At 38.1% G+C, this 27,730-nt stretch overlaps 1 protein-coding gene across 20 annotated transcripts in view; it reads left to right on the top strand.

Annotated features, from left to right (window-relative positions):
- The window catches only part of ncam1b (neural cell adhesion molecule 1b), a 76,264-nt gene that overhangs the window by 30,498 nt on the left and 18,036 nt on the right, over nucleotides 1-27,730 (top strand). For 8 of the 20 annotated variants that reach the window (XM_030743947.1, XM_030743937.1, XM_030743941.1 and 5 more), the window contains exons 2-11: nucleotides 5,622-5,696; nucleotides 6,379-6,588; nucleotides 7,806-7,949; nucleotides 9,431-9,568; nucleotides 9,926-10,043; nucleotides 12,722-12,882; nucleotides 16,723-16,865; nucleotides 18,164-18,187; nucleotides 23,880-23,909; nucleotides 27,514-27,664. In XM_030743947.1, the coding sequence (XP_030599807.1) occupies nucleotides 5,622-5,696; nucleotides 6,379-6,588; nucleotides 7,806-7,949; nucleotides 9,431-9,568; nucleotides 9,926-10,043; nucleotides 12,722-12,882; nucleotides 16,723-16,865; nucleotides 18,164-18,187; nucleotides 23,880-23,909; nucleotides 27,514-27,664 (1,194 nt within the window). The remainder of the gene's footprint in view (nucleotides 1-5,621; nucleotides 5,697-6,378; nucleotides 6,589-7,805; nucleotides 7,950-9,430; nucleotides 9,569-9,925; nucleotides 10,044-12,721; nucleotides 12,883-16,722; nucleotides 16,866-18,163; nucleotides 18,188-23,879; nucleotides 23,910-27,513; nucleotides 27,665-27,730) is intronic. The other 12 variants (XM_030743944.1, XM_030743943.1, XM_030743936.1 and 9 more) reach the window with 2 other exon arrangements.

Below are 27,730 nucleotides of genomic sequence, written 5' to 3'. Positions count from 1 at the left end.
ATATAATAGCGAACACAGCATTTTTATTTAGCACAAGGTGCTCAAGTTGTGTAGTTTATTTATTGTTTAACGACTTTTACTCCATGATGCTTCCATGTTGCACTCTGGGTGGAGTGAAGTAGTGTGACAACACACATAGTAATATGTTAACAGGGACAATAGATACTGTGGGGAGTATTAAAAGAATTTAAAAACATGGACAAGGTTGCGTTGATGAGACATTCTGAATGTTGGTTTTGATTTACTTTTAATTAATTGCCCAGCCCTATTAGCAGTTACCCAATAGCCACATTAGCCATCTGTTATCATTAGCCATTAGTTATCATTAAGGCAGCTGCTAGCAGCTGTGGCAAGTAATAAAATGACGTTAATGTGGGAGCTTGCCGGCAAATGTTATCAGTTCTGCCCATCTGTAACATTGAAAGACAATGTTAATTTAACAGAATGACACAATTATTTGTGTGTATAAAGTGTTATGTTTCTTTTAAAGTCCCAGTCTATCCTACCAAAGTCACCAGAAACACAACACACAACCAACAAATCATCCTTTTTTTGTTTTTTTGAACTAACTAAGAAAATCTTAAAATGTTTAAGGAAATTTGTGTTTGGTCAATTATTTCTTTGTTGTAATAATGCTTCTTTGCAATTAATCTTATATTGTTGGAAAGCCTGTTTATTTTCCCTTAAATGGAGCCACATTTGTAAGGAAAATGTCTTTGTGGGTTGAGCGGCAGAGTTGAGTATGTAGGTTGTGCCCAAGGAAAACTTGCCAAACCTCAACCTCACTGTATATTTGTGGGATAAGCTTGGGTGTGCTGTTCATGCCAGAGTGACCGATACAACCATATTGGCTGACTTGTCACAAATGGTGGTTGAAGAATGGGATGCCATCCCACAGCAGTGTGTGACCAGGCTGGTGACCACGAGGAGGAGGTGCCAGGCTGTTGTGGCCGTGTTTGGTTCTTCCAAATGCTACTGAGGCTCCTGTTTGTTAAAGGAATCAATTGTTAAATTGTCAGTATATCTTGTTTCTTCAGCTCTCAATCATCCAATCCAATAAACAACACCAAACAAGAGTCAACTGCAGAACAGGCTGTTTGTCCTTTGGTTAGGGTCAGTGTTACTACTGGTAGCATGAGGTGATCCCTGGACCCTACAGAGGTTGCACAGGTAGTCCATTTCCTCCTGGATGGCACATCAATATGTGCCATTGCCAGAAGGTTTGCTGTGTCTCCCAGCACAATCTCAAGAGCATGGAGGAGAAAGGTCCCTAACCCAGCAGGAGGACCAGGATCTGCTCCTTTTGTGAAAGGATGAATAGGATGAGCACCTTCAGAGCCCTAGAAAATGACGGTCTAGCAGGCTACGGGTGTTTATGTTGTTCTAATCATTGTTTACCCCACAAGTCTTTGGTATTGAGTATTGAGTATTTTCCTGGGAAAAGAGACAGATTCATCATCTGAGGACCATGACCGTTTGTGCTAAAATCAGCCTACCCAGAAGTGGAGACATTTCAGTCTGGATCATTGTGATAGATTAACCAACCTACAGACCATAAGAGTTGCTAAAAATAGCCTCTTAAGGTAGGGAATTAAAAAATATCAGATTTATCAGGAAACCAATGCTTGAAATATATGGTACAGGCAAAAATAATTTTCCTGTTTCCTCTTATCTACAGTTCTACTCCTTTTTAAGTTCTTTGATATGGTGATCCAGTCTAAGCCTACTTCAGAATGGATTGTTCACTAGGGATTCAGACAGTGTTTCCTATTAATTACCTATAGTGTGGCAGCTTGCCAGTCTAATTTGCTCCACCATGGTTTCATAATGAAACTGAAAATATTTATTCTCTTTTCATAAAATCATGAAGAGCATCTTTCACTCCCTGTAAGCTAGTTATTGTAGCGAAGAGCTTGCATTCAAAATATTTATTTCCCATAGAATCTGATTGTGTGGGAAACACATGCATATTAAATTTCTAGACCACTAATTTGCTTCTCTTCAATTTTGCCACCCCCTGCTTTGAAAGAGTTTTTGCCCTTTAACAAGACGAACTACAGTAGCTTGTTAGCCTCACTAATGTATGAAAAGTGAGCTGCTCGTTGGAGAGCAATTACCCTGCCTTCATAAGTCTCAGCGAAGAGGAGCAACGGTTCTGCCTTCAATCTGAGAGAACCAATTAGTCCTTGGCCTACAGAACAATTTCATTTGGAAAACTCTCAGACTGTGCAGGTGTGTTAATGCTGTATTTGAATACCCAACAGAACAAGGAAAAAACAACATTTATTGAGTGGAAGGGATGAGGATATGGGATCATGTCATAAAATTTCCCTTTGGGAACTGAAATTCAGCTTACTTGGAGGATATGAAAGTAGTTTTGCATTTTTTTTAATAGGAAAAGCAGTATTGTGAAGTATACTGAAGCTTTAGAGCCTGGCTTACTGCAGTGAATATAACTGAGAGTTAGATGAAAAGTATAAATGATTTCTGTCATTACTCACCCAGTTTTTTTCCTGTTAGCAGTTTAACAGTTATCATTATTTTAGCAGGTTTTCAAGAAATAGATTGTTGACTTACTGTCTGTACAGTTAGTCTACAAGCCTTGATCTAGATGGGGTAGTTGGTAGTTTTTTTTCAGGTTGTTGTAAGGCATACATGTTTGCTCTTCAAATACAGTGCAATGGTAAGCATTTCGTGTGTTATTGATGATCCTGCAGCCTCTGCATTCCTCTGTTATATTAGAGTACAAAGTATATATCTTGAGTTATCTTCAAAGGGAATGAACAAGTGGTTTTGCTATTAGATTTCAGTGGCAAGTAAACACACAGGGACATTGCCAATTTACTCAGTGTGCTTAGTGCTAGATGCTAATGATGTTAGTTACTGTAACGTTCCTGCTTTGTAATGTAAAATCACCAGCTGCCCCACATCCTGCTCCTTTCCGTAATGGCCACTTCACCTCCCTAATCCTAATACTAGATCTTTTCTCCTCTTATCTGAGGGAGCTCATTCCATTCAACCTTTGCTGGACCATTTTCTTTGTTAAGCATCCTATAATGGACTTATCATATTAGTCGTGAACACTCTTTTCCTGTTGCTGAATTGCGCTATAATTATTGCATTTTACATTCATTGTAAAGTTACCACTTTCCATTATGATTTCAGCCATTTTTATGCATGTGTCATGCTTTAGGATGTTTTTCCTTATATTACTTGGACTGGGTTGGAAGCTGTTGTTTATTCAAAACCCTTTCAGACACTGAATGTGATAATGGGCTGTACAAATAAACTTCTCTTGACTTGAATAATCATCACTGGCATGCCTCCTCTGCAAATTAGTTGCCTGTTTGTTTGAGTAAATAAATAGAACCCGTTTTATTTCCTTAGTCCAATTAAAACTAAATTCATAAACCTTTTCCATAAAATTAGCATAACATTTTTATTAGACTCTTGTATTTAAAAATAATGACAAGAGTGTTGATGTCAGGATTTGATGTTCGTCACTTTGAACATCAAATCCTGCTGACAAAAGTGAAACAACAGACACATTTAAAACTATAACTTTAAGACAACTGAATAAATACATTACCAGTCAAATGGAAAATGTAGCAAACATTTTCTTTAGTTCAGTTTTAGTCTTACACCATGTGTGTCTTAAAGTTTGGGTAAAGAGCTGAAGTGATTAATAGTTCAACACTTGATTAGTTATTTAAGTCCTTATTAGGCAAATATTTCCATAATTTCTGGTACCCTCAATTCAAATAAAGATATTAGCTGTTATCCTAAGGTTTTTTTTTGATGATCTTCTCTTTTAAGTTCACCAGAATATCTCATCTTTTAGTGGTTACAGTTATAGTGGTACAGTTTATTGGTTAAATCTAAAAGAAGGAATTTGATCAACTTTTTAAAAATTATTGTTATAGTTATGATTTTTAAATCTTGGGCAAACAGTTACTTTGGTCTAATTTACTTAAATGCCAAATTTTTTAACAACAGGGATTATTTAATCTCTTTCGCCTTGAACAGGACTCTGCTGAAGGGAAATGTCACTTTATGGGAAGACTTTAAACAGATTGACTAAAATAAAATTAATATTTACCTGTTCACTGCACAAGTTGGCAATATAGAAATCATTCTACCGCTTTGCTCCAGACACCTTTATTTAAACTTATTGTCCTCTTTCTGTGTCAATCGATGCCCCCGTGTGCACCTTCTTGCCCTGACCTTTAGTTTGGTACACGCTCATACAGTCTCACTCATGCATGATATAAAGTGGGATTTCAGGTCCATCTAGACGCCGTTCTTAGTCATCCACTGGAACCCTGACTGCCCCTTTGGGAGGTTCTACAGGAACCAAGTCACACTTTGTTCTAATTAAGTACAAAATGTTTCAGGGCATCATTCCTTTAGTGTCAGATGATGCAAATCTCTCTTTTTCATCCAATCTTTGATGAAGTGCAGACTCTCACTGAGAGACACTGCATTTATCTTGCCAGACAGCATCATATCTAAAAAATTATATAGTATTTTAAAAATAATTTATCTGAAGGTACACTGGGAGTGCAGCACTGGTTCCAGCTGTAGAATTTTAACTGAATATTTGCATTGCTGTGTTGATGTTATTTCTCTTGATAGGACAGGAAGACTGCAGGCAACAGAGGAAAAGGAAATGCCCATGTTTTTGGTGACAGGGCTGCTAGGGCCAAAACTGGCAGAGTTATTTTCTTAATGTGCATGTTGATTTTATTGCTTGTACTGCATTTTTCAGTTGCGGTAAAAAATATGGATGAATGTGCAAAGATAACAGGTGTATGTGGCACAAGCTACCACATCAGAAAACTGAAGTATGTGCCTTAAAGTGTAGATGGGTGCTGGCTCCAGCGATTCTCTGGATCCTTTGCAGTCCCATTTTAAAAAGCTTCAGCTTCTCTCGTGCAATACTCAGTTTAATTCATAAGTCATTATGATGCAAATTAATTCCTTGTGATCAATATTTCCATTGTGGTCCTTTTTGAAATGAGTCCTTTATTAAATTGGTGTTAGGTCTTAAGGAGAGGTACTGAATGTGTTTCCAATCGGGGTTGAAGTGCCTCTCACCACACCAAGATGGCTGAGGTTTAAAAACAGTAGTAAGCAAACCACTGAGTGGCGTCACAATGGCTTTCTCTGCAGCAGAGATGTGGGTATTAACACTTAAAGGACAAGGGAAATTGGACAAGCTGCTCCAGGAACGCATGCAAGAAATGAGTAACAGCTTGAGGAATATCATTGTTTTCTACGCTCTCACATCTAGTAGTTGTACCAGCTGTTAATCAACTAAAGCAAAACAAAACAAAACACAAATAAAATAAAGCAAAAATCCTTAATTCTCCAAACCTTGGACTTTAAAACTATAGTGCTACTGAAGGTACACCATCAGATACATAATGAAACTCAAGTATTATTCTTTATAGTAATGAGTAATTACTTCTGTCATTGGCTACAGATGGCATGCATAGATATGCTGACATTTGTATATTTAATTAGCCTGTGTTTCCTGTTTAAGTAAGTGTACTATTACTTATAGTGAGTTGCTTCTAATTTTGTGTTGTGTTTTTGTTTGTTTGTTTTTCCTGTTGTAGTTTCACTGGAAGTGCAGATCATACCAACTCATGGTGAGATTAGTCTTGGAGAGTCCAAATTCTTTGTGTGTGAAGGTAAGTTTATCAAACCATCCTAACTTAGAATTTGTTAAAACTTTTTTAAACCTGCACCTTAACAGTTAGGATGTTTTCAGTTTTCACACCCACATTTTCAGGCTGTTTTATGAAAATAGTGGATAAAGTGGATTAAATAGACAAAACATACATAGGCCTGTGTTCTGTTGGAATCAGTTCTTCTCAAAAGTCTTTTCTGTGTGTTATGTGTTAGGTGTGTGGATAAATGATATTTAAGATACAAATATTAATGAGAAGTACAAAGTATCTCTCAGCCACTCTTCCTGTCCTGCAGGATTAAGTTCTACAACTACACCCTACCCAATCTTTCATGTTGTGGTTTCCCAGTTACTTAAATGTCTAGGATGTGCATCATGCATTCATGTGGATGAAATGTACAGATTTTCATTCTCATCAATGGATGATGAGATTAAGTCTCCTTTGTTGGTTGGTTTGTTTGTTGTTGTTCATATGGTTTTGATATAAAACCTTCGAAATATATTACATTTCTGATATCTTAGTTGCTACAAGCAGCTGAAATGCATAAACCACAAGCTTCAGTCCTTGCAGGAGCATGAACCACCTACAGTATACAGTCTGTGGGCAGTGGCTGACTGCACTGATGTGTTACCCTATAGATACCTGTTTCTTATGTGCTGCTCTGTTCTGTCTGTTTTCTTAGTTGTAGGCGTTGCCAAGCACATAGACTGGTTTGGACCAAGTGGGGACAGGATAGAGCCGAACAGACAAGACACAACAGTAACCCGTAATGATGAGTCATCTTCCACCCTCACACTGTATAAAGCTGGGACGGAAAGCGCTGGGACATACAAGTGTGTCGCTACCAATGGAGACCAGCAAGCGGAGTCAACCGTCAAAGTGAAGATCTTCCGTAAGCCCCCGCCCCACACACACACACACACACACACACACACACACACACACACACACACACCATACAGTACATGGTATTTTATTGACTGCTCAAGGGCAACACATTATTCTTTCTTTTCAAGTGAGGATGGATTTTTCATCAGTTCAATAAACGGTCGGAAGACCATTAGAAGGCTGCTTAATGATCCTGTCTGTTGTGCAGTTCTTGTGAGTAATGGATTTTATTTTCCATGAATGCCAAGCATCAGCAAATGTCCGTCAGAGATGAAATTATTTTTCTAACAGAACTTTTTTGTTATTTCAGGACCTGTTTCAAATTATGATTAGATGTGGCCACCCATTGCATATTAACAGTGATATACAATATTGTGTACAGCAGTGTAGAAAAGAGTTGCAGCTTGGAGCATTTGTCCTGGATTGTTAAAGGCTGTGTTTTAATAAGAGGTACTTGATGATTTTTAACTGTAGCACCAACTTGCAGCAGTGACTCAAACTCCCACAGTCAAATTAAGCAAGCTACTGAAATTTCCACACTGGTTATGCACATGCCAACTTCTGCCATCAGCAGGAAGGGAAAGTAGCAGTGGCAGTTTGCATACGTAGTGGAGTGCTACATCATGCAAACCATATAAGTGCTAACTTATAACTGCTTGTGCCCCATGCAGATGGTGAGTTTCACAGGAGCAAACTTCACAGTGAAAGTTTTATGACCGTTTCAAGAAATAAGCCGCGCATTATAGCTAAAATGGCCTCATATGTTAAGCCTTGATGAGATAGCTTTATAGCTTTCCAATTCAGAATCAAATTGTGTAACTTGTGACCTGTTTAAGGCTGTAAGGTAACAGTTCTGCTTCATTCTATGTAATAAAAAGCTCTCAGCAAATTCCATTAGCCAGTCAGTTTTAGAAATGGCTTGGCTAGATACTGCTTCATTTCTGGCAGCTTGAATAGTGAGGGTACCAGGGGAGATTGTTTAGGGTGATAAGATGAATTGGTTTTTTGGTATGTTGAAAATGGTGGTTATAAGAAAAATTGTTAAGTATTCATTCAGTTTGGTCATGTTCAGTTGTGAATTATTGACATGGAGAGCACAATATTAAAGGCACTGTTTCACCAAAATGTGCCACCATTAGAGAGCAATCATAGCGAGTGAAAGAGCTTTAATGAAACATGTTATATCACAGAGTGAAAAGTGTGTTTTGTGTTTTATTCCAGAAAAAATCACCTTTACAAATGCTCCCACACCCCAAGAGTTTACCGAAGGAGACAATGCCAACATTATTTGTGATGTCGTCAGTTCACCTCCACCCACTGTCCTCTGGAAATATAAAGGAGCAAAAATACAGATGGAAAAAGATGGTAAGATGTTTATGAAAAAAGTGGAATTTATATTTCAGTTTCACTTGATTTGGTGGTTGGCTGCTATCATCGCTTATAAAACAAAACATTTCTAGGTCAACAAATTTTATAATTGATGAGTAGGGAATAAGATGATTTCAGTTTATGTTATGGTTTCCACCATGTTGACCATTACATCTCAGCATTTTATAAGGATAGCTTGCTGTCTTTTTTTTTTTTTTTTGCTTGTTCTGCTGTTTGTAAGTCAGAGGAGACTGTAGACGGCTGCAGTTTGGTGAATAAAAGTGTGATATGACTACAACATTATCAAAATGTAGCTCAGAGCAATATTGTAGGACTGCAGCCAAATTTAAAAAAAAAAAAACAGACTATAACGCAAAATGGAAGCTGTAGTGAACATGCACTACATAATCAAAATCAAAGCTCACACAGGCAACCAAATATATATATATATATATATATATATATATATATATATATATATATATATATATATATATATATATATATATACATACATACACACACACACACACACACACACACACACACATACATACACACATACAAATACATACAAATACAAATACCAAGTAAGAAATACCAAGGGCGGACAGAAGCGCTACAGAGGATGAGGAAGATGCAGGCAACAGTGGCCCCAGTGGTAATCGGAACACTCGGGCCAGTGACCCCCCCCTCAGACAGGGAGAGTGGCTCCAGCAGATTCAAGGAATGACATCTGAGATCTCCGTCCTATAACACACACACACACACACACACACACACACACACACACACAGATCCTGGTGTTACAGACATGAAATGACTCATCCCTGGTTTTTGTCTCCAGGGTTTACCCTGTGCTTTGAAATAAAAAAAATTAATTTGATTTTGAATTTGAAAATACAATTGACTCTGTTATTCACCCTTGACACAGAGCAATATAATAATGTGTATGGCAGTGTTGTTATTGCTCACTGAAAAATAATAACATACGCTTATGTGTGGGTTGTAATAGTATTTTGGATTATTATATGATTAAATTTATTCGGTTCATATTTCGTCCCAGACTGAAGGAGTTCATGCGGGCTTTCAGCAGATTTCTCTTTTTCTGGAGCTGCTTTTTTGGAAATATGGCTATGAATTTCATAAAGTTGAGATAATATTATAAAATGAGCCCTAAAATGATTTGTTTTCTGACAGTCTAACTAAAACATTACACATATGTCACGTGCAAACATTTTAAAAGCTTTTTCACTAAACATTTCAGACATATCAGTGGCTACGATGTTAGTGTTAAAATGTTAAAGTTAAGCAAAGTGGCTCTTTTATGTCTTAATTGATTCAGACAGGAGTTTTCTTTATTTCATGGTTTACTCACTTGTTTGCATAACAGCTGTTTATCATCCAGCACTTAGCGCTGTTATTAACTTGCCAAATATGCATGCCTGAAGATTCATTTGACTTCTGCTTCCTTCCAGTTCGGTTTAAAGTACTGAACAACAATCACCTTCAAATCCGTGGCATAAAGAAGACGGATGAGGGCTTGTATACTTGCGAGGGTCGCCTGATGGCGCGTGGCGAGATTGATCTGCGTGTCATCAAGGTCGTTGTGAATGGTTAGCAACCCTCTCTTCCCCTCACGCTTTTTCCTCTTCCTTTTTGTTCTTGTTTGAATATTTTGTGTGCGGCAGGTGTCCCATGATGCTTAAATAAGCTGTAGATCCTCAGAGGCGACCGGGCTCAGCATCAATGTGGAAACAGTTGCCCAGAGCAACCGTGTATCAAAGATGTTTCATGCTAATGAAGTCTGTTTCCTGTAACTTCTGAGCCTAGCAAATGAGTGTGCCTAAAATAAGCATTTTGAATTTGTCACTGCTTCTGTTTCTGTTTTCCCTCTTGCTGTCTTTATATCTAAAGCTGTAGTATATGCTGTATGTGTCTGCCTATTTAAATTTTTCCTTTCTATATCTTAGTGCTCCCGACAATCAGGATATGGCAGTCAGAGGTAAATGCCACAGCAGATGTTGGGCAGCCTGCCGTCCTGACTTGTGCTGTTGATGGCTATCCTGAACCCATGGTGACCTGGACAAGGTAAACCTAAGAAGAAACCTAAGAAAACATTTTTTGTTGCATGTAAATACAGTAAGTACCTTTTTTGTAAAATGTTTTGTAGTCATTTGCAACTGTGTACATTGATGCAATGTATACTTGTCAGTCACTTTAGTAGGTACATCATGCTAGTACCCAGTTAAACCCTCCTTTTGGCTTTGTGGAATAGATTCAACAAGGTGCTGGAAACATTCCTCAGAGATTTTGGTCCATATTGCTGATTTGTTGGCTGCACATCCATGATGTGAATCTCCTGTCCCACCACATCCCATCCCAGGTGCTGTATTGAATGTTGGTTATGCCAAATTCTGACCCTACCATCTGGATGCTGCAGCAGAAATTGAGACTCATTAGACCAGGCAACATTTTTTCAATCTTCTGTTGTCCCATTTTGGTGAGCCCATGTGAATTGTGGCCTCAATTTCCCGTTATTAGCTGACAGGAGTGGCGCCGGGTGTGGTCTACTGCTGCTGTAGCCCATCTGCTTCAAGTTTTGACATTCATGCCATGAGTGATGCATTTTCTGCATTCCTCAGTTGTAATGAGTGTTTAATTTACTGTTACCTTTATATCAGCTTGAAGCAATCTGGCCATTCAACTCTGATCTCTAACATTAACACCCAGTTCACACAACAGTTCATTTTCGCCCAAAGAACTGCCACTCACTGGATTTTATTTTTTTTTGGGACCATTCTCTGTAAAGCCTGGAGTTAGTTGGTTGGGAAAATCCCAGATCAGCAATTTCTGAAATAGACCAGCTTGTCTAACACCAATAATCATGCCATGGTCAGAGTCACTTAAATCACCTTTCTTCCCCGTGTTGATGCTTGGTTTGAACTTCAGCTGGTCATCTTGTTCATGTCTGCATGCTTAAATGTAGTGAGTGGGTGCCATGTGATTGGCTGTTTAGATATTTGTATTAACACTTGAACACTTGAACAGGCATACCTAACAAAGTAGCAAGAGAGTGTATGATGACTAATAAGGATCAGTTATTTTCTTAAAGGCAGGTAACTTAAACCCTGTTGAAGTTTAGACTTGATTATGTTACCCTGGATTTTGTTTCATTTTACATAACTGATAAACTAGTCTAGTAGTATTAGCAGCTACATCAGAATTTACATGTGTTTTGAGCTAAATGTTGACATCAGCATGCTTAACATGCTCACATTCACATGACCTGATGTTTAGCAGGTATATTGATTATCACATTGAGCACCTTGGTTGCTGCATTAACATTTGCTAATTAGCATTAAACACAAAGTAAATTTGAGGCTAATGGAAATGACATCAGTTTTACATGTAGCAGATTATTACAATTCATCCTGGGGGCAACATATATGCATGTAACAAAATTCCATGGTAATTCATTCAGAAATTGTTAAGACATTTTACTTTGAACCAAAGCACATTTTTATCTGCAGTCAAATAGATATTTCAGTCTGAACTTCGCTGAATGAGGGAATGTTTGATTGGCTGAACAACATTTCAATCCACAGAACCATGTAGTTAAAAACATGAGTTTCAGCTATGTAAAAGGCAGTTGTTGTAAACACCACAAATGACTTCCACGTGGCATCAGGAGAGATAAAAGCTGGCAGCAATAGACTAATGAGGCACGGCTAATCAAAAATAATGAGCTGGGTTGTAAATGTACTAACCACATATCAACTTGGATCATCTTGAAAATAAGCAAAAATATTTTTCTTCTACTTGAGATTTTTCTTTTTTTTTTTTTTTAAACTAAAATTGATTAATTTACACTATTATTTTCTCGTGTCTGAGAGGGGTCACTTATGATAATGCTTTATTGGATTGAATATCTCATCCAGTGTTTGTCCAAATAAATACTTTAACATGTGGTTATAGTAATAAATGAAAACTCAGTTTTAGTCTCAGGCTCAGTGAAAATATCCATACAGTAATGTGACAGGAATGTTATTGGCTCTATGCACCACCTCAGTCAAACTAGAGGTTAAAGTGTTTTTTGTGTTGTGTGTCTGCAGGACACTAGGTTATTCTAGATATTCTACTAACTGATTTATTCATTGCAATAGGATATTTAATCACAGGGTATCAAAGGAGCATGTAAACAGTGAAACATGAAGACTAGCGTGACAACAATAGTCACATTATTCAGTGTATCTGAATGCAGCCATTGATAGGCTCCTGCTTTGTTAAACTGTTTCTGTTCATCTTTTTTTCAGTGCTGCAGTTAACTCTGCAGAAATCTTAGATCCGGGGTCACGGGCTGTTCAGGAGCCAACAGTTGGCCTTTATATAATTTATACTTCACTAGGACAGAATAAAAATAAATGAGGCATTTTTTTGTTGCCTGTAAACAACAGATTTCAAACAGGGTGGCACAGAAAAATATCATTATGTTTATACAGTAGAACATGGACATTTTTTGCTCTGCTTCAGATTTCATCTTGTTTTTAATAACCTGTTTTTTTCAGTTTGCAATTTGATGATTGTAAAACTACTGTTGGTCTGCCTGTCTTTAGATATAGATAAATAAATAGATTCTTTAAGATGGAAATAAGATGAAATTTGAAATTCTGATAAAAGTAAGTTTTGGAACATGTTGCACCTGAAGAAGGGTGTGTGAATATGTTTGGATAAATGGATACAGGGTTTAACATTCGTGTTTTCTACAGGAACGAAGTGAACCTTGAGGCAGGAGAGAAGTACAGCTTTAATGAAGATGGCTCAGAAATGACAATAATGGATGTGACCAAACTGGATGAAGGAGAGTACACCTGCATTGCCAAGAACAAGGCTGGAGAAACTGAAAAGGAACTCAGTCTGAGAGTGTTTGGTAAGACAGATTGTTTTGTATATTTACATGAACGAAATTGGAATTATAAAATGTTCCAACTGTGTGGGAATGAGGTATATGAGTATGTAGGTGGGGGAAGAACAATAGTACGGTTTTGTGTCTGTTTTCTAAGGCATTCAAGATACGGTGTTTCAGTGTGGGTTGTGATTGTTTCATGCTGGGATGAAGCCTAAGGATTTAGAGAGCAGGCCAAGTGGGATGAGCTCAGCTGAAATCGCTGAAGTCCTTTTTTTTTCTCCTTGTTTTTGCCCACTTGGTTTTCTTGTCACTTCAAAGTGACCATAGTTTAAATCCCAATTATAGTATCAATGCATGCCATATCAGTGATGGAGTTTATTTTCCAAAGAGAGAGCTACAGTCCTGTGCTTTCTGTGATGTCTCAGCATCTTTCTTGGAGGAAATTGTAGGCTGCAGTCGAAGAGTCGAGTTTGATCAGGGAGTGAGGTGACCCGGGCCCCTTTCCAGAAAGCAGGTTCAACAAACTGAGTTTGACCATAAACCCTGAGTTGATTAACTCTGATCAGCTTTTCTGAAATCCTACCCAATTTTACATTCTGTCTAATTAATTATCTAGATAATCTAATTATTCAGCTGTAACATGACAGGGACAAAAAGCAGGTGGGAAAAAGTGATGATAAACATACAGATCAAACAGAAAAGACACTGTTTACTTATGGACCTGTGATATTAGTTAGACCCACCAAGTGAGATTCGGGTGATTTTCAGTGTAAAATATGTTCAGGTATGTTCAGAATTTTCAGACATTGTACTTTTCATGTCTATTTCTATGTGTTAACAAATTTCAACTTGAAATGTAGTCATAATGCAGTCACACTGTCTGCAGCCTGCATTTTAAAAAATTCCTTTAAATTACATTTAGTTCCATTTTTAGAATCAGCCTAATTTTTACTCAGATATTCACGTCATTTCCAAGATCCCAACTGTGCCTGACATTTTTCCATCATGCAGAAAGATTACACTAGACAGATGATTAGTATGTTATGTGTATAAAGCCTTATAAAGTTTTATTTAAACAATGATTGCTACATCCAGCCATCCATTTTTATCCACTTATCCAATTCTGGGCTATGGGGAGGCTGGAGCCTCTCCCAACTGCCATAGCTCAAGAGGCAGGGTAGACCTTGGTCAGGTCAGACAGACAACCATTCACACCTATGGGCAATTTAGAATCACCAATTAACTTAACCCCACAGTGGTTACACATACTGTGAGGCAACAGTGCTAACCACCATCCCACTGTGCTGTACCATGCTGAAACAGAAAATGTTTCATTGCAGGGGAACTAACTGACAACCTGACAGCTGCCTTTATGTTGCCAGAGTCATGTTAAGCATAGAAAATAAACTGGCTTCTTACTGGGATTAAAATGTTTGTAAAAACGTAAACTTCTGCAGGTTAGTTCACTCAGGTATATGCTTCATAAGCAACTTTATTGAGTGTCATTCAGCTGGTTCAGGTGCAGCAGGAGGGGAGGAGTCAGAAAGAAAGTTTATTGACAAAAACCTGTCAGCAAGCAGGTTAGGCTCACAGAGTCTATTAAACTGGTAACTGACTCAGAGTTGAATTTAGGTCTTTTTCTGCAACAGAAAACCTGAAGTTTCCTCTGATCGCTTGGCTAAAAAACTCAGTTTTCTCTAAACCTGCTTTCTGGAATGGAGCCCTGGAAGTGTGTGTGTGTGCGTGTGTGTGTGTGTGTGTGTGTGTGTGCATGCAGCAGTCATAATGAGAGCTGGTTGGATTCTCTAAATACTAAGGAAAGGTGTTTCAGTGCTTCCTTTCAAACCTCCTTTAGCCGAGGATACAGTGAACCATGCTTTATGATACATATTTTTCACACAAACAACTTGCATGACAAGTCATACAGATCATCATGTTGTGATTTCCATCTTATTCACACATCCGATGAAATTTATGCTATTTTTAATCCAGCTTGTTATGATGTTTTTGTCTTTTTTGTCCTTATTTTGGGTATTCCTATCTTTTACGATTATCATCCATTAATTTGATTTAAAATATGCTGAAATCCTAATAAAGGTAAAAGTTAAAAGTGGACCATCTCTTCAGTAAGAGACAAAAATAAGAGTTGGAAGCAGGTTGTGCAACATTTCTTAATGCAACTATTTAATTTTTAGGTTAAGTTTGCTGAGAAAATGTAGTTTAATCAAGGTAGGCCCGTATTAGTAACATGTGCTGTGCCACACTTGTGAAATGCCTGTCACATCTTTCACATCCTCTTGACTTTTTCTACTGAGGTCAAGAAAAATTGATAAGAACTAGAAAGTCATTTTAAATCTTTATTTTTATTTTTTTAAATTTACTATTCACATCATCCTAGCCTATTTTGCTGGGCAATTAGTTGGGATGGGGTCGTCATAGTAGGGGGGGTTGTCATCTAGTGCAGCTAATATGGGCCTTACAGCCTATAAAAGCTGTCCTTTATGTTCACGCTGTCTCTCTTCTATCCACCTGGCATCAGCCTTCCTTTTAAAATGCTAGACATGTTATTTGTAAAGCTGTAAATCCACAGATGAACACTAATACATGTAGAAGAACAGGTGCAAGGATGAAATAAAAGCCACAGAGGGCAAGCTACCCAATCCAATTTACTAACTACTCAGCACTAGTCTTGAAGCAGATACTGGTCATGGGTACTTATGCACTGATTCCACCAGAGCCAAAAAAAGAAACAGCTAGAAATTGGAAAACCTGGGAAACGCTCCTAAGACTTTGACTTTCACCCACGTTCCCCACCAAATTCACCTGAAATCAACAACCTTCTTTTGATATCAGCTGCTTAAACCTACAAAAGGAACTCATGCCTCCTGGAAACTGAAATGTACCTACACCAAATAACCAAAGCTAGTCTGACTTTAGGATATGATTTTGTGCAACATACAACCTTAAAGTAAGGTTGTTGAGTCTTTAAATTGAGATACATAGTATATTAGTCAAGCAGTTAGTATGACTCCTTAACATTTCTGAACACTAAACCTGACCTAATGTTTTCATGATAAACAAAGGATTGGAATGGATCAGGGTTTAAATAGCTCGTACAGTGTATTTAAAAAATAATAGCTCTGATCCACATTGTGCAGACTGCACATTGTGACATTTGTAGCTGTAAATACAAGTTCTAAAATTCTCAAGAACTCAATTTATAAATAATAAAATGACAACACAGCCGCTTCTTTGCTCATTTGATAATTATCAGTTAAGAGCACAGCATTTAAAACCAAGTCACAGTTGTTTTCTTAGGAAGCAGGTTACAATTTATATTCACTATCCTGTCTGGGGCTGCGCTTTTTTAGCACATTGCATAATCCATGCATTCATCCTTTATGGAGCGGAATAGAAAAAATGGGGGGGGGGGGGGGGCACAGAGTAATGCTCAACTGATTCAGAAACAGCACTTCGGTTTGCTCTGCTCATGTCACCGTTGCAGCTCCCTGCTGTGCTTTCAGGTTAACTCGGCTGTAGTGTAACTTGACAGTTGTCTCAAACATAAACAAAAATGAAAGCTGGCTCCTTAGAGATAGGCTAAATAAGTTATTACACAAATTACGTTTGGATGCACACATGGTTATCACAACCTAACTGCTGCTGGGACTGGGAAAGCTTAAATACAGTTTTACTGCCATCAAAATCCCTCTCACCTGTCGACTACTGATCCTCATCCTCTCTTTGAACTCATTTCAAATCCACAGTTTCTTATGTGCTTATAGTACTCGTTCTGCCGCACCACCTGGCTGCCTTGTGATGTGGAGCAGGTGTGATGACTTTGGGGTTTTTGTTTTACAGTCAAACCTAACATCACATACATCATAAACCGGACTGCTACAGAGATGGAGGAACAGGTAACCCTGACTTGCGAGGCATCAGGAGATCCGACTCCCACCATTACCTGGAGTTACGGAGGTCATGTCTTCACAGAAGGAGAGCAGGTAAAATGATAACAGGCAGGCACGGTAACAGTAGTAGCAAAATAATTGTGTATCCTCTGCACTCAATCCTGGTCCTCGAGTCCCAGTGTCCTGTATGCATTTTTCCTTCTGGAGTTAATGAACTGCACCTGGTGCAAAGTAGACTGATATAGTCTGTGTCCCAGTTGCATACTATAAATAAATTCTATCCTCTATGTTTTTAAGTAACTAGTACAAAGTGGGAAAATGACATAACTAAAAATTAAAGATGAATAATACTAATAAGAAGAAGAATAACCACTGAAGATGCCTATTTCCTGTACAGTTTGCAATTTTTCTGGATTTGATTGTGTCCAATATGTAGTGTGTAGTTTGACTAATCATTTTATTTTGTCCATCCAGCATCTGTTCCTCTGTGTACAAAATGGGAAAAGTATATTGCTTCTTACTGTACCTTATAGCGCATTAATATGTGATGTGAAATTGGGACACACGGGGTCTTACCCACCAGGGAGAAACACAAACCTGCAGGACACCGGTGTCTCGAGGAGAAGAATTGAATACCTTTAACCTAAACTGAAGTGGTATATTGATTACATGCAGGCGGGGGACTCAGCTTGCAGTTTCATTGCGAAATGCCCCAAAAAGGTTTATGCACTGGTGATTATTTACCCTAAATTAGCAGTTCCTTTGAGATGGCCCAGTGGATCTCCTGTAATTAGTTCAATTGTATTCAGTCACTAATATGGAGTGTGCTCAGATTTGACTTGAGATTTCTCAAATGTCACAAAAATCAGCACCAGAAATCCAATTATAGCATTCCCAGAAAAAGCATGGTAATTAATGCAATAATTAAACTTTGCCCGCTTTCTATTGTGTTTACTTGAATGAGCACTTGAATGATCAAGTGTTTGTTTAGCATTTTCAATCACTTTTTCCATTATTCTGCTCATGCCAGTGATTGAAAAGGTTTTTTTTTTTAATATATAAAATTGTTATAATTCATAACATTTCTTTTAAATTTGTTTGGCTCTGCACTGGTCAAGAGCCAGCTTCTTACTTTCCATTACATTCTGATACTCCAGTTTGTTCTCTTGGATATATCGTCTACATTATTCCATCTCAAACCATCAAAAGCAATGAATACTTGATTGGTATTCTCATACATCTATGTCCCACCTGGCCTGGCTCTCCAAGGCCTTGGTGTGTTGCTACAGTTGGGAGGTAATGAGGAGGAAAATGCTTGAGCCTAATGCTTCTAGCTCATAGAAAAATTCTGGAGCCAGTCCATTACATGCACTACATTTTTTTTCCTACAGGCACATCTAAACAGGATCTATCAGGTAGGAAAAATCCGCGTGGCACAGAAATGTACTGGAGTAGTGTTGTAAAATTTGCCTCCAGATATGACAAAAACTCCCACTGAAATCAAATCATCCCTTTTTATTGAAAATTTCCCAGCTGCTTCTTGAAAACCCCAAGGAATGATCTCATCAGAGTTCATGAAATTGATTTGACTGCCGCATGCTTTCCAAATATTGCCTGGAAACCTCAACTGTTCTCGGGATAGAAAGTGTGCAGAGCTTATCTCACGAGATCAGTTGAAAATGTGGTTAATAAGACAATAAAAGGGAAATGCCATTTCTGTGTCGCTTTTGCCTGATCATTTCACACTTTCAATCACAGCATGAGGTCGCGTGGATTCAAGCCCAGTTCAGTCTGTCTATCATTTCCATCAGACTGTAGCTTGTCTAACACTTATGTCAGTCTCACTTCAAAGTTTGAGGGTAAAAGTGCTCCACCTAAAATCTATCTTTTGAGTATCAAACACTCACACCCTGCAGGCAAAGGTAAAATACGACTGAAACATAATAATCATAGAGCTGCAGGAAGAGGTTTAATGGACACGTTTTCAACACTGAAAACTGGTCACTTTTGGAGTCCCTTGTAACCGGGCAGACTGCAGCAGCTGTTCTCTGTGAAAATAAGAAGTTTTTACAGCCACCTGTCAAACCACCAGATTGTTTGATATTTAAAAATACATTTTGAGTGGAGCCTCACTCACAAGTGCAAAACACACTACCACCATATGATTTTTTTTTTTGTACCTTCACAGATTAGCACACATGGATGCACCGCCAAGTATCACTTTATACTTCTGTCGTATTATCCAGTATTGAATATTGAGAACAAATCTCCAACCTGCTTTAACTCAACTTCCACTTTTGTTAGTGACTGAACAGCTAGTTTTGCCATCTTGAGGCTAACAGAACTCTGCATCCCACAGTCTCACCATGGTACAGTATGCCGTGTCAGAGGACATGCTATACTGTAGCAGTGGAGATTGAGTCTGCAGGTGCAGGGCAGAATAAATAAATAGCACACACATAGGAAACAGGGAATTCTGATAGGCATTACCCACTAGTTTTGCACTGTGTCATTGTTGGCGTTCTGTACCATGGCATGTCACAGGACACATGTCATGTGACGGCCAGCTGTGCGATGGTGGCAGTGTGTTTTGGGCTGCCGTCTATGGTATGCTTTGTTATACATGGCGTCTCTTCACAGCTGTCATTCAAAGAAATGATTAGCAGCCTCACCGAATCACGTAGATGCACACGGGTTCGATTTTCCCTCCTAGTTGTGATTCTGAGCAGAGGGAAATCATTTCTATGGTGGGCTTTCAATGAATGGGAAATGGCTGCTAATTGTTTAATTGTCTTGTTTTATTTGTTCATCTGATGTCCGTCCGCCATGCTATCTGTAATCATCACAACAGCTGCATTTCATCTAGGATGAGTGCGACAAATGACATTCATTTGGGGTGAACATGGTGAATTGACAAAGGATGTAAAGGGAAGCATTTTTCTGTTAATATATTGATGTGAGATTTTTGTATTTGTCAGAAAACCAGGACAGATGTAGATGTGTGGTGCTGATAAAAGGACAGAATTAATTAGCAGTTTATTCTAATGTGTTTTCAGTTCTTTGGCTCCCCAGTTTATCTGCTGCTTTCATTTCTTTCTTTCTTTTTTAAAATCATTATGCTCATATCCAATTTTTATGCAGAAGGAATACAGTTTAGTTTACATAAATAAGCCTTCTGATCACCTTTGCTGCACAATAAGACAATGAGGACGACACACAGCGCAGCTTAACAATTAACTCGTAATCTGCTTTAGATAGTGCTTCAATTTTGCATCTGAGTGGAGCTCTAACTTTTCACAGTTCAATGCTCAGATTAAATGTAATAAAAAGATACTAATTCTGAAAAAAATAAAAGAGCCTCAGAAGCCATTTATCAGAAGACATTTGTATGTGTTTGTTGTTTCCTTACTTCCAGCTTTAAAGCTGGAGTACATTGAAAATCCCTAAAAAGCATGTCTTTACAGGGTTATTAAAGGTGCAGAGTAAACAAATGAGGCTCTGTTTATATTGAATGCTACCCAACAAAACACTGTCTTACCCTAAGGTAACAGATATGTTAAGCGCGTCCCCCCTTCTAAAAATCTCTCAAAGCTTCTGAAAATTTAAAAAACATGTATCCTTGTTTAGTAGTGTCGCACAGCAGTAGACTTTTTTGCATTTTTTGCCTTGTTACTGCCACCTGTGCATCACTGTGATAGCACGGATCCTATTAAAAGGAATGTGTATTACATGGCCTGCACGCCCATGAATGCCCTAAGAAACCAAGGCAGTCTATGTTAAACCTGAAATATTCTGAGCTAGATCAGCTGTTCACTGTGGTCCTGAAATCTTTGCCTGGCTTCATTTGACTGTGTTCCCATTCTGCTGTGGTCTTGGGTTTTAAAGGTTAATGTGAGGAGAAACTAATTCATTCTGAATAACCCCCTACTCAAAGTCTAAAGTGTTGGCACAAGAAAGCATTGTTCGTTAACCGTGAGTAAGGGGGGGGGAGCACAGTGTGAGGATTGAGGAAGATCACTGTATCTCACAATAGAGGACTGAAGTATTGTACATGAAAAAGACAGAGTAAAAAGGAGTATGTTCAGAAAGTCTTGTGGGTGTATTCCCACTTAGTTATGTTTCAAATTCAAATTGAAGCTCATCAGGGGATAGTTTTGTTTTTGTTTATACAGCTATTAAAGTTAAGTGTTTATATATTTATTTGAAAAATTTCATCAATTTTACATGTGGTATTTGTTTCCTTCAGCCCCTTGAATGCATTCACTCAAGTCACTGTAGATAAGTGTGTCTGTTTAATAACTGAAAATGTAAATGGACTATTTATCCATGCTTTGTACATTATCTACATAATGAATATTTTGCTTATTTGAATACATATTAAACATTGTGCTTCATGCTGACTTTTAAGCAGAATTTATTGGAAAATGTTCTAGACTATACAGAGGGAAGTTGTAGTGAAATAGGAGTAATTATAAAGGCTAAAGGCACATTAAAGTTTGTCGTTGATTGGGTTGCAGCATTTTGTGTCTTTTGATGTGCGTCTTTTTTTTGTAAGGGCATAAATCTGTATTTGAAGACCTTCTCTGTCTGAAATTCAGATTCTCAAATAGAAATTTAAAACATAAAAAGCTAACATTTGTGGTAAATTAAAAAAAACAAAAACAACAAAAAACAATGAGATGCTTTGTAATGTAATGTTTTGTGGCAGCAGTGCAGGCAGGGCATTTGAAACAGGCATGGTTCAAGTGTTGCATGCTAATGCAAAGAGAGCACTGTTTTCTCCAAAGACAAAAGGCTACTCATTTACAGCATGCTGGCTGGCTCAGTAGAGATGTGATGTACATGTAGGAATGTCTTCACCAACTAAAATGCTTGTCAGTTTTCTGTGATGTACTGCAGAGGTTCCAGGGCTTAGCGTTTAATGACACAGGAAACTAAATGCACAACATGACTTTTCATCCTGGGTTTAGTCAGTGAATAAACAGTTCTTTATGTGTTTGTTTTAGTATGTCTGCTTTTTCATCATCTTCACACTGACGTACAATTCATGTCAGAACAAAGCGTGAGGATAATTCTCTATGGAAGGGAGTAACAATGGGCTGGAAAAATGATAAGTCTCTAGGGAGCCATCACCATATTGTTCTTCGCGTTTGCTTGAAGAAGTGATTTTGTTACGGCATCTTCTGTTTTGCACGCATGCATCCGCTGCCGTTCATTGTCCTTTTGTCTTAAACAAACACCTGTCACAGATATGACAGCAATACTTGTCAGCTCACTTACTGCAGAGGCAGCACCGCAGACGAGGATGTGAACGAGGTGGTTATGTTCCACACTGTTAGGTTGCTTGTTTTAATTGGGCTACTGCTCTTTCCCAGCACTGATGATATGCAGCCAACTGCTGTTTGTAATGATGGAGGGTGCACAGCGTATTTTATTGTGCCAGTAGGGGAGTTATACTCCTCTTAAGAATGGACTGAATTTATATTCATGCAGTAAGCTTCAGACATGACTCTTCTAATAAGAATTTTACTGCCTCCTCTTTTTACCTTCAGTATTTGTTGTTTTTTTTATTATTTTTTTTCCCACCGTTAAGGAGGATTAAGGTTCATCGGTGATATTAGCGCTTAACTATTACAAAACGAGACATCCTTCTGCGCTGATTGTGAGAGGACAATGTAGAGGTGATTTTAGATGTGAACATTGATGGTTTGATTCACTGTTTTGCCCTACAGTGATTCCACCAGATTGCTTTCATTTACTTGACGTTTTCTTGCAGTTGCGCCTGATGAAATGGCTGTTTATCATTTCCCCTGTTAAGCTTCAAAATTGTTTCACTGCATAGGCCATCACAGGCCATCACATCCCATTGTCATCCTTAACATTTTCCTCAGCATCATAAAATCCACACAGCATGCTGTCCAAGAGAGTTTTCTGTTTTGTAAAGTTGGGCTTTGCAGTCTCTTGTGATTAAATGTAGCATGATGTCTTCTATGTGATCTAGGTGTGGCTTTTTATCTGCTTTGATGTAAAATTATTTATTTACTTTCATGTGTTACTGACAAACATGTTGATGATAATCACTGTTTATCTTGATATAAAAAGAAAATAGAGAGATGGCTAATAAAGTATTTAAATGGGATAATTTTGGTTAGTTAATAAAGCTTCAGTGCATCCATTCTTATAACACAAAAAATGAATATTTTAAAAGGGATCTCAATTTTATAACAGGGAGAAAGCTATTATGTTTTTATAGTGTAGAAAAATCACATTTTCATGGCTGTTTTTATGCCTATTTCTGAGTACAATCAAAGCATACAGTATCAATAACAACAACAACAAAAAAAATTCAACTTGAAACTGCAGTACAAGTAATATTGAGCATAACATTGGACTTCCAAAATGACTTAACAGAGGCCACCTGTAGGCTGAGATTCATTTCCAGGGCTCGAATGGTGTGGAGGACGAGCTGTACCAAATTGCTTATTTGAAACTCCTTTGTTGCTTATTGAGATACAGCAAGTTGTTAGAGGACTTGATTGACTAGGATACTAACTGTTGTTTCCTGATGTTGGGAGGGCTTCTTTATATTCATAGATAAAGAGTAAACCCCACTGTACTGGGTTCACATTCTTGCTTTAGCCCTCAGAAATGGATTGTGAGTCGATAATTGCTGTATTACCAATGGAGACATATCTCTGTTGTAACAGTGTCCGGGCTCACCTTTTCCTGATGAACCAATAACCTTATTATCTCCAAGCATTTGTGCTATCACAATGACAAAAGACTTACTTCACTGGTTCCAGGGTGCAGTACTGGCAGGCACAGACCATAAACATCTGCACAAAATTTCCCTTTCAAAAGAAACTCCTGTCCTCACAAAATAGGCTTCCCATGAGTGAACATCTAAAGCATATGCCTCATTATATCTGCAGACTCTTAATTTAGTAAAGACAGACAGACATTCAGCTCAGGTACTTTGAATGCATGGAAAATAAACTGGTCATTTAATATTGGCATGCAGTGTGCAACATCCCAGCTTGGACTGGATGAGGATTGCTCTCTAAGAATTGCTCTGCCTTTTGTCTGTTGTCTCTCTGTCTTCTACAGGCATCATGGACTCGGCCTGAACAACACAAGGTATTCTAAATGCATGACTTTTTCCTAAACCCATCCATCTTTCATGTCAGGGGAATCTAGTTCAATTCTGGATGGATGCAGATCAACATTCTTGATCAAATACGGTTCAAGGAGAGCACAATCTCTGAGAAGCAGTGGCAAAACAGGACAGGGCAAGCCTGTCTTTTTACTTTATGCCTTCCTTATAGTCTTAACACATAGCAGCCTACTTCAGTCTTTTTTTTATGTGACCTTTTACCTGTCATGCTGGCAAGAGTTTTTTTTTTTTTTTTTAACTTGACTGATTTTTATTGTGTATGAGTCTGTCACTAAGTGCTTGACGTGTCTTCTGCAGAAATATTTAGTTTCTCAGATCTCTCTCTATCCTCCCACCCACATATCCCGTCCACCGCTAAATCTTAATTATAACTTCAAAGTATACTTTTGACATTAGTGTATACAGTAGTTTAATTTGAACATGACTAAATATGTATGTAGGAGGAAATAAAAGCTGCCTTTGTGCAATAACAGAGAATATGAGAACAAGCGACTGTTCCTGAAAGAAAGCGAAAATTGGCAGTAAGTGAAAGAGCTGCCCACATAAGCTTTTCTCCAATATACAGCGCTTCCCTATAGAATGTGTTTTACACATGAGAAAACTGGTGATAAAACAAAATGGATTCAGAATCATCACAACACAAGCGATTGCTCTCACGAAGCAGCGCCTGTTGTTGATCGGCCCATCTCTGTTTTAGGAGCAAGATCAGATATTAGGGTTGCCATTGTTATTTTTACTTTAGTACCATTTGCCAAAATATGAATGTGTATTTTTAGGCCAGTCGGTTCCCTAAATAGCAATGCTGCTGTATTTTTAAACTGCAGGAAGCACTGGACATCAAGAGGATTGTTTTTTTCCTTTTACTCCTTCCTCCAGTAGTTTTAAGAAAGGGTGTTTCTAACAATCAATATTAATTATTTATTCATAGCAGCTGTTGATAATTGATTATGATTGTCAGCTGATATGCATTCATTAATAACACCTGCAGCAAGTGTGGAGTAAAAAAAAAAAAAATCCTCACCCACCTCACCACAGGAGGGGAGGAAGAGCCTTTCTCATCAGGCACATGCTGACAGTAATTGCTCAGTTTGCGTATAACTGTGATTTACACATGGATGCACTTGGATTTTTGTGCATCTGCAAAAATAAGCTGTTGAAGTAGTGAATTGGAACGCTCTTACCTTGAAAGTATGAATAAAATGAATCATTCTGAACATTTACATTAATGATTTGTTGATTATATTTAAATTAGGCAACCCCAAAAAGCTCAAACAGCGTATCCTAGTTAGCCAAGTTTTCCATTTTTAAAAGACTGATGATCCCAGCAGGTTCCGCTGCTGAACACATGCATTACTTTAAAAAAAACAAAACAAAAAAAACAAAACAGGGTTGTGGCACTTTTTTCTTTTTAAAAAAAAAAAAAAAATAATAATAATAAGAGTATTTTAGTTAGCTGTGGGCACTCAAATTATATCTGAGCAGCACATTTGTGGTTTCAGGTCACAAATGCACTGGCTTACATTAATGGATAAGGCAATCACTTTGAATTACTCACTTCACATTTTCACTCCACATAATTATATTGTTTTAAAAGTTCACCTGTGCTCTGAATTTGATAAATGCGCATCTCTCTCCAAGACTTCCCATTTTAAATCTCACAGTGGGGGGGGTTGGGGTGGGAGGGATGTTTGTTGCATATGCGTAGGCAGCTGAGTGTTCATTTGACAAGCCTCAGAAGGGAAGTTGCTCTTGTATCGTGGGCTATTTAATATTTGGTGAGACATGAGTTTAACATGTCCTCAATGTAATCTCAATTTTATGCCCTGATGCTCCCTCTGTGTCTCTTCTGTTGGCTACAGCAGAAGAATCTGCTGGAGAGCTCTGCTGTCAGTTCAGTTTTATTACAGGAGAGTACATGTGGAAGTCTTCATTTTCTCATAGATGTGTGAAAGAAACAGAGAATTCAGTGCATTATAATCAAGGACGTTTCCAATAGACAGCTACTGGTACACTGTGAATTCATATTGAAAAATACGTGAATCACAATATTAAATTGTGTGAATGCATACTTTTCTTTTGCTAAATAACAATATTCATAATGGGAGGCTGTAACCCTAGAGAAATTGCTCATACTTCACCAAAAAGTAGATTCCAAAAAGATGCCATATTGGAGCCTGCTTGCATACTATGACTTCATAGTTGTGCATACTGTGACATATTGCACAGATGCAGGAGTCAGAAACAGAACCACAGGGGTCGAGTGAGAATGCTTTCTGCACAGGGGTCACAATAAAAGGGTAGCGTGTTATGTAAGTGTCTCCATGGTCCTGCTACCCACTATGCATAATGAATGCCCCAGACATGCTTTGTCTATTGAAATTGAATACAAACTAACAAGGGTTTCTCTTACATGGCTGCCCAGGCTGGGCCCTAATTCAATATGTGTAAAAGCATTCAGCTATTGTTTTGCCTGTAGCTTGGATCAAAGCCATGAAAGCAACCAAAACGGAGGCTCACATATTCAGCCCTGCAGCACCTGGTTAAAGGAACAATTCACAAAACTGCTGCTGCTTACTGCTTAAGAGCTTTGTATTAGAACAGCTATATGTCTCGAATGCACAGAGTTTGAGAATAATTGTTTTCATCTAGATAGTATTTGGTCTGTCAACAGCATTCTAAATGAGATGATAATTTTAGGTTCACTCAACTCATCTGTCATGCAGTCCAGAGTCCAAAATGTTTTAAATGATAACCTCCTATTAGGGGAAAATGTATCTTTGAAAGAGGAAATTCAGCCTGTCTGAAACTTTACACTCTGGCAATTAAGGGTCACATGACAACAACAACCACAACAACACAGAGTTGTTGACCCTGTTTGCAATGTTTGGATGCTGTAACGCCGCATATCGAGTTAATGAAACCAGGTTTAGAGTGGGAAGTGCATTTACACATCTCATTAGCTAGCTGTCTGTTATTATTTGAGTGGTTTCACATGCTTTGTGACTTGGCATGTGCTCTTCCTCCCTGATACTGGGGCTGTGCTGAATATAGGTTCAGAGTGAATGGAAACCTAATACAATCCAGAAGACCTCAAGTAATCAACTTAAAGAAATAAAATGTTATTCTACTAAAATATGTGCTCGTGTGCAATGACACTAAATCCAGTGTCTTCAGTGTAAAAGTGCAAGCACTGCATGTAAAGTAATGCTCTGCTGTCTACCAGTATGCATCAGCATATTTCACAAGTTGGTAAGCCCTCTGTGTGAAAAGCCCTAGATGGTTTCTAATGCCTTCTGACATCAATTATTGAAAAGCTCCCCTGCACTGTCAACTGGGTCCTTATGTTTCCACATCTTTACAGAGCCGTGTGTGCCTGTTTCATTCATTCAGTTTCTATTCTGTTCATTAATGGTGGGCTTTTTCTAGTTATATATATATATTTTATTTTCAGGTCACATGTTTCTGCAGAATTGTACTCTATATGTAAATATGCACAGTAGCTGTTTAAAAGAACTCACCTGTCTGGTTTGTTTTTTCTAAACAAAGACATTTTTTGCTGCCATTTAGAGCCCAGATGGAAATGTAGTGGTGAGGAGTGATGCTCGTGTGTCCTCCCTCACTCTGAAGTATGTCAAGTATACAGATGCTGGTCAGTACCTCTGCACAGCACGCAGTGCCATCGGAGAGGATGATCAAACAGCATATCTGGAGGTCCGCTGTAAGTGTTTCCCTCTGTCTTTATACAAGTGCTTTGGCCTACAAAATGAGTACACTCATGTGGTAG

This window comes from Archocentrus centrarchus, chromosome 13 (genome assembly GCF_007364275.1).
Source record: "Archocentrus centrarchus isolate MPI-CPG fArcCen1 chromosome 13, fArcCen1, whole genome shotgun sequence".
Taxonomy (NCBI): domain Eukaryota; kingdom Metazoa; phylum Chordata; class Actinopteri; order Cichliformes; family Cichlidae; genus Archocentrus; species Archocentrus centrarchus.
This window is presented reverse-complemented; position numbering and strand designations above follow the sequence as displayed.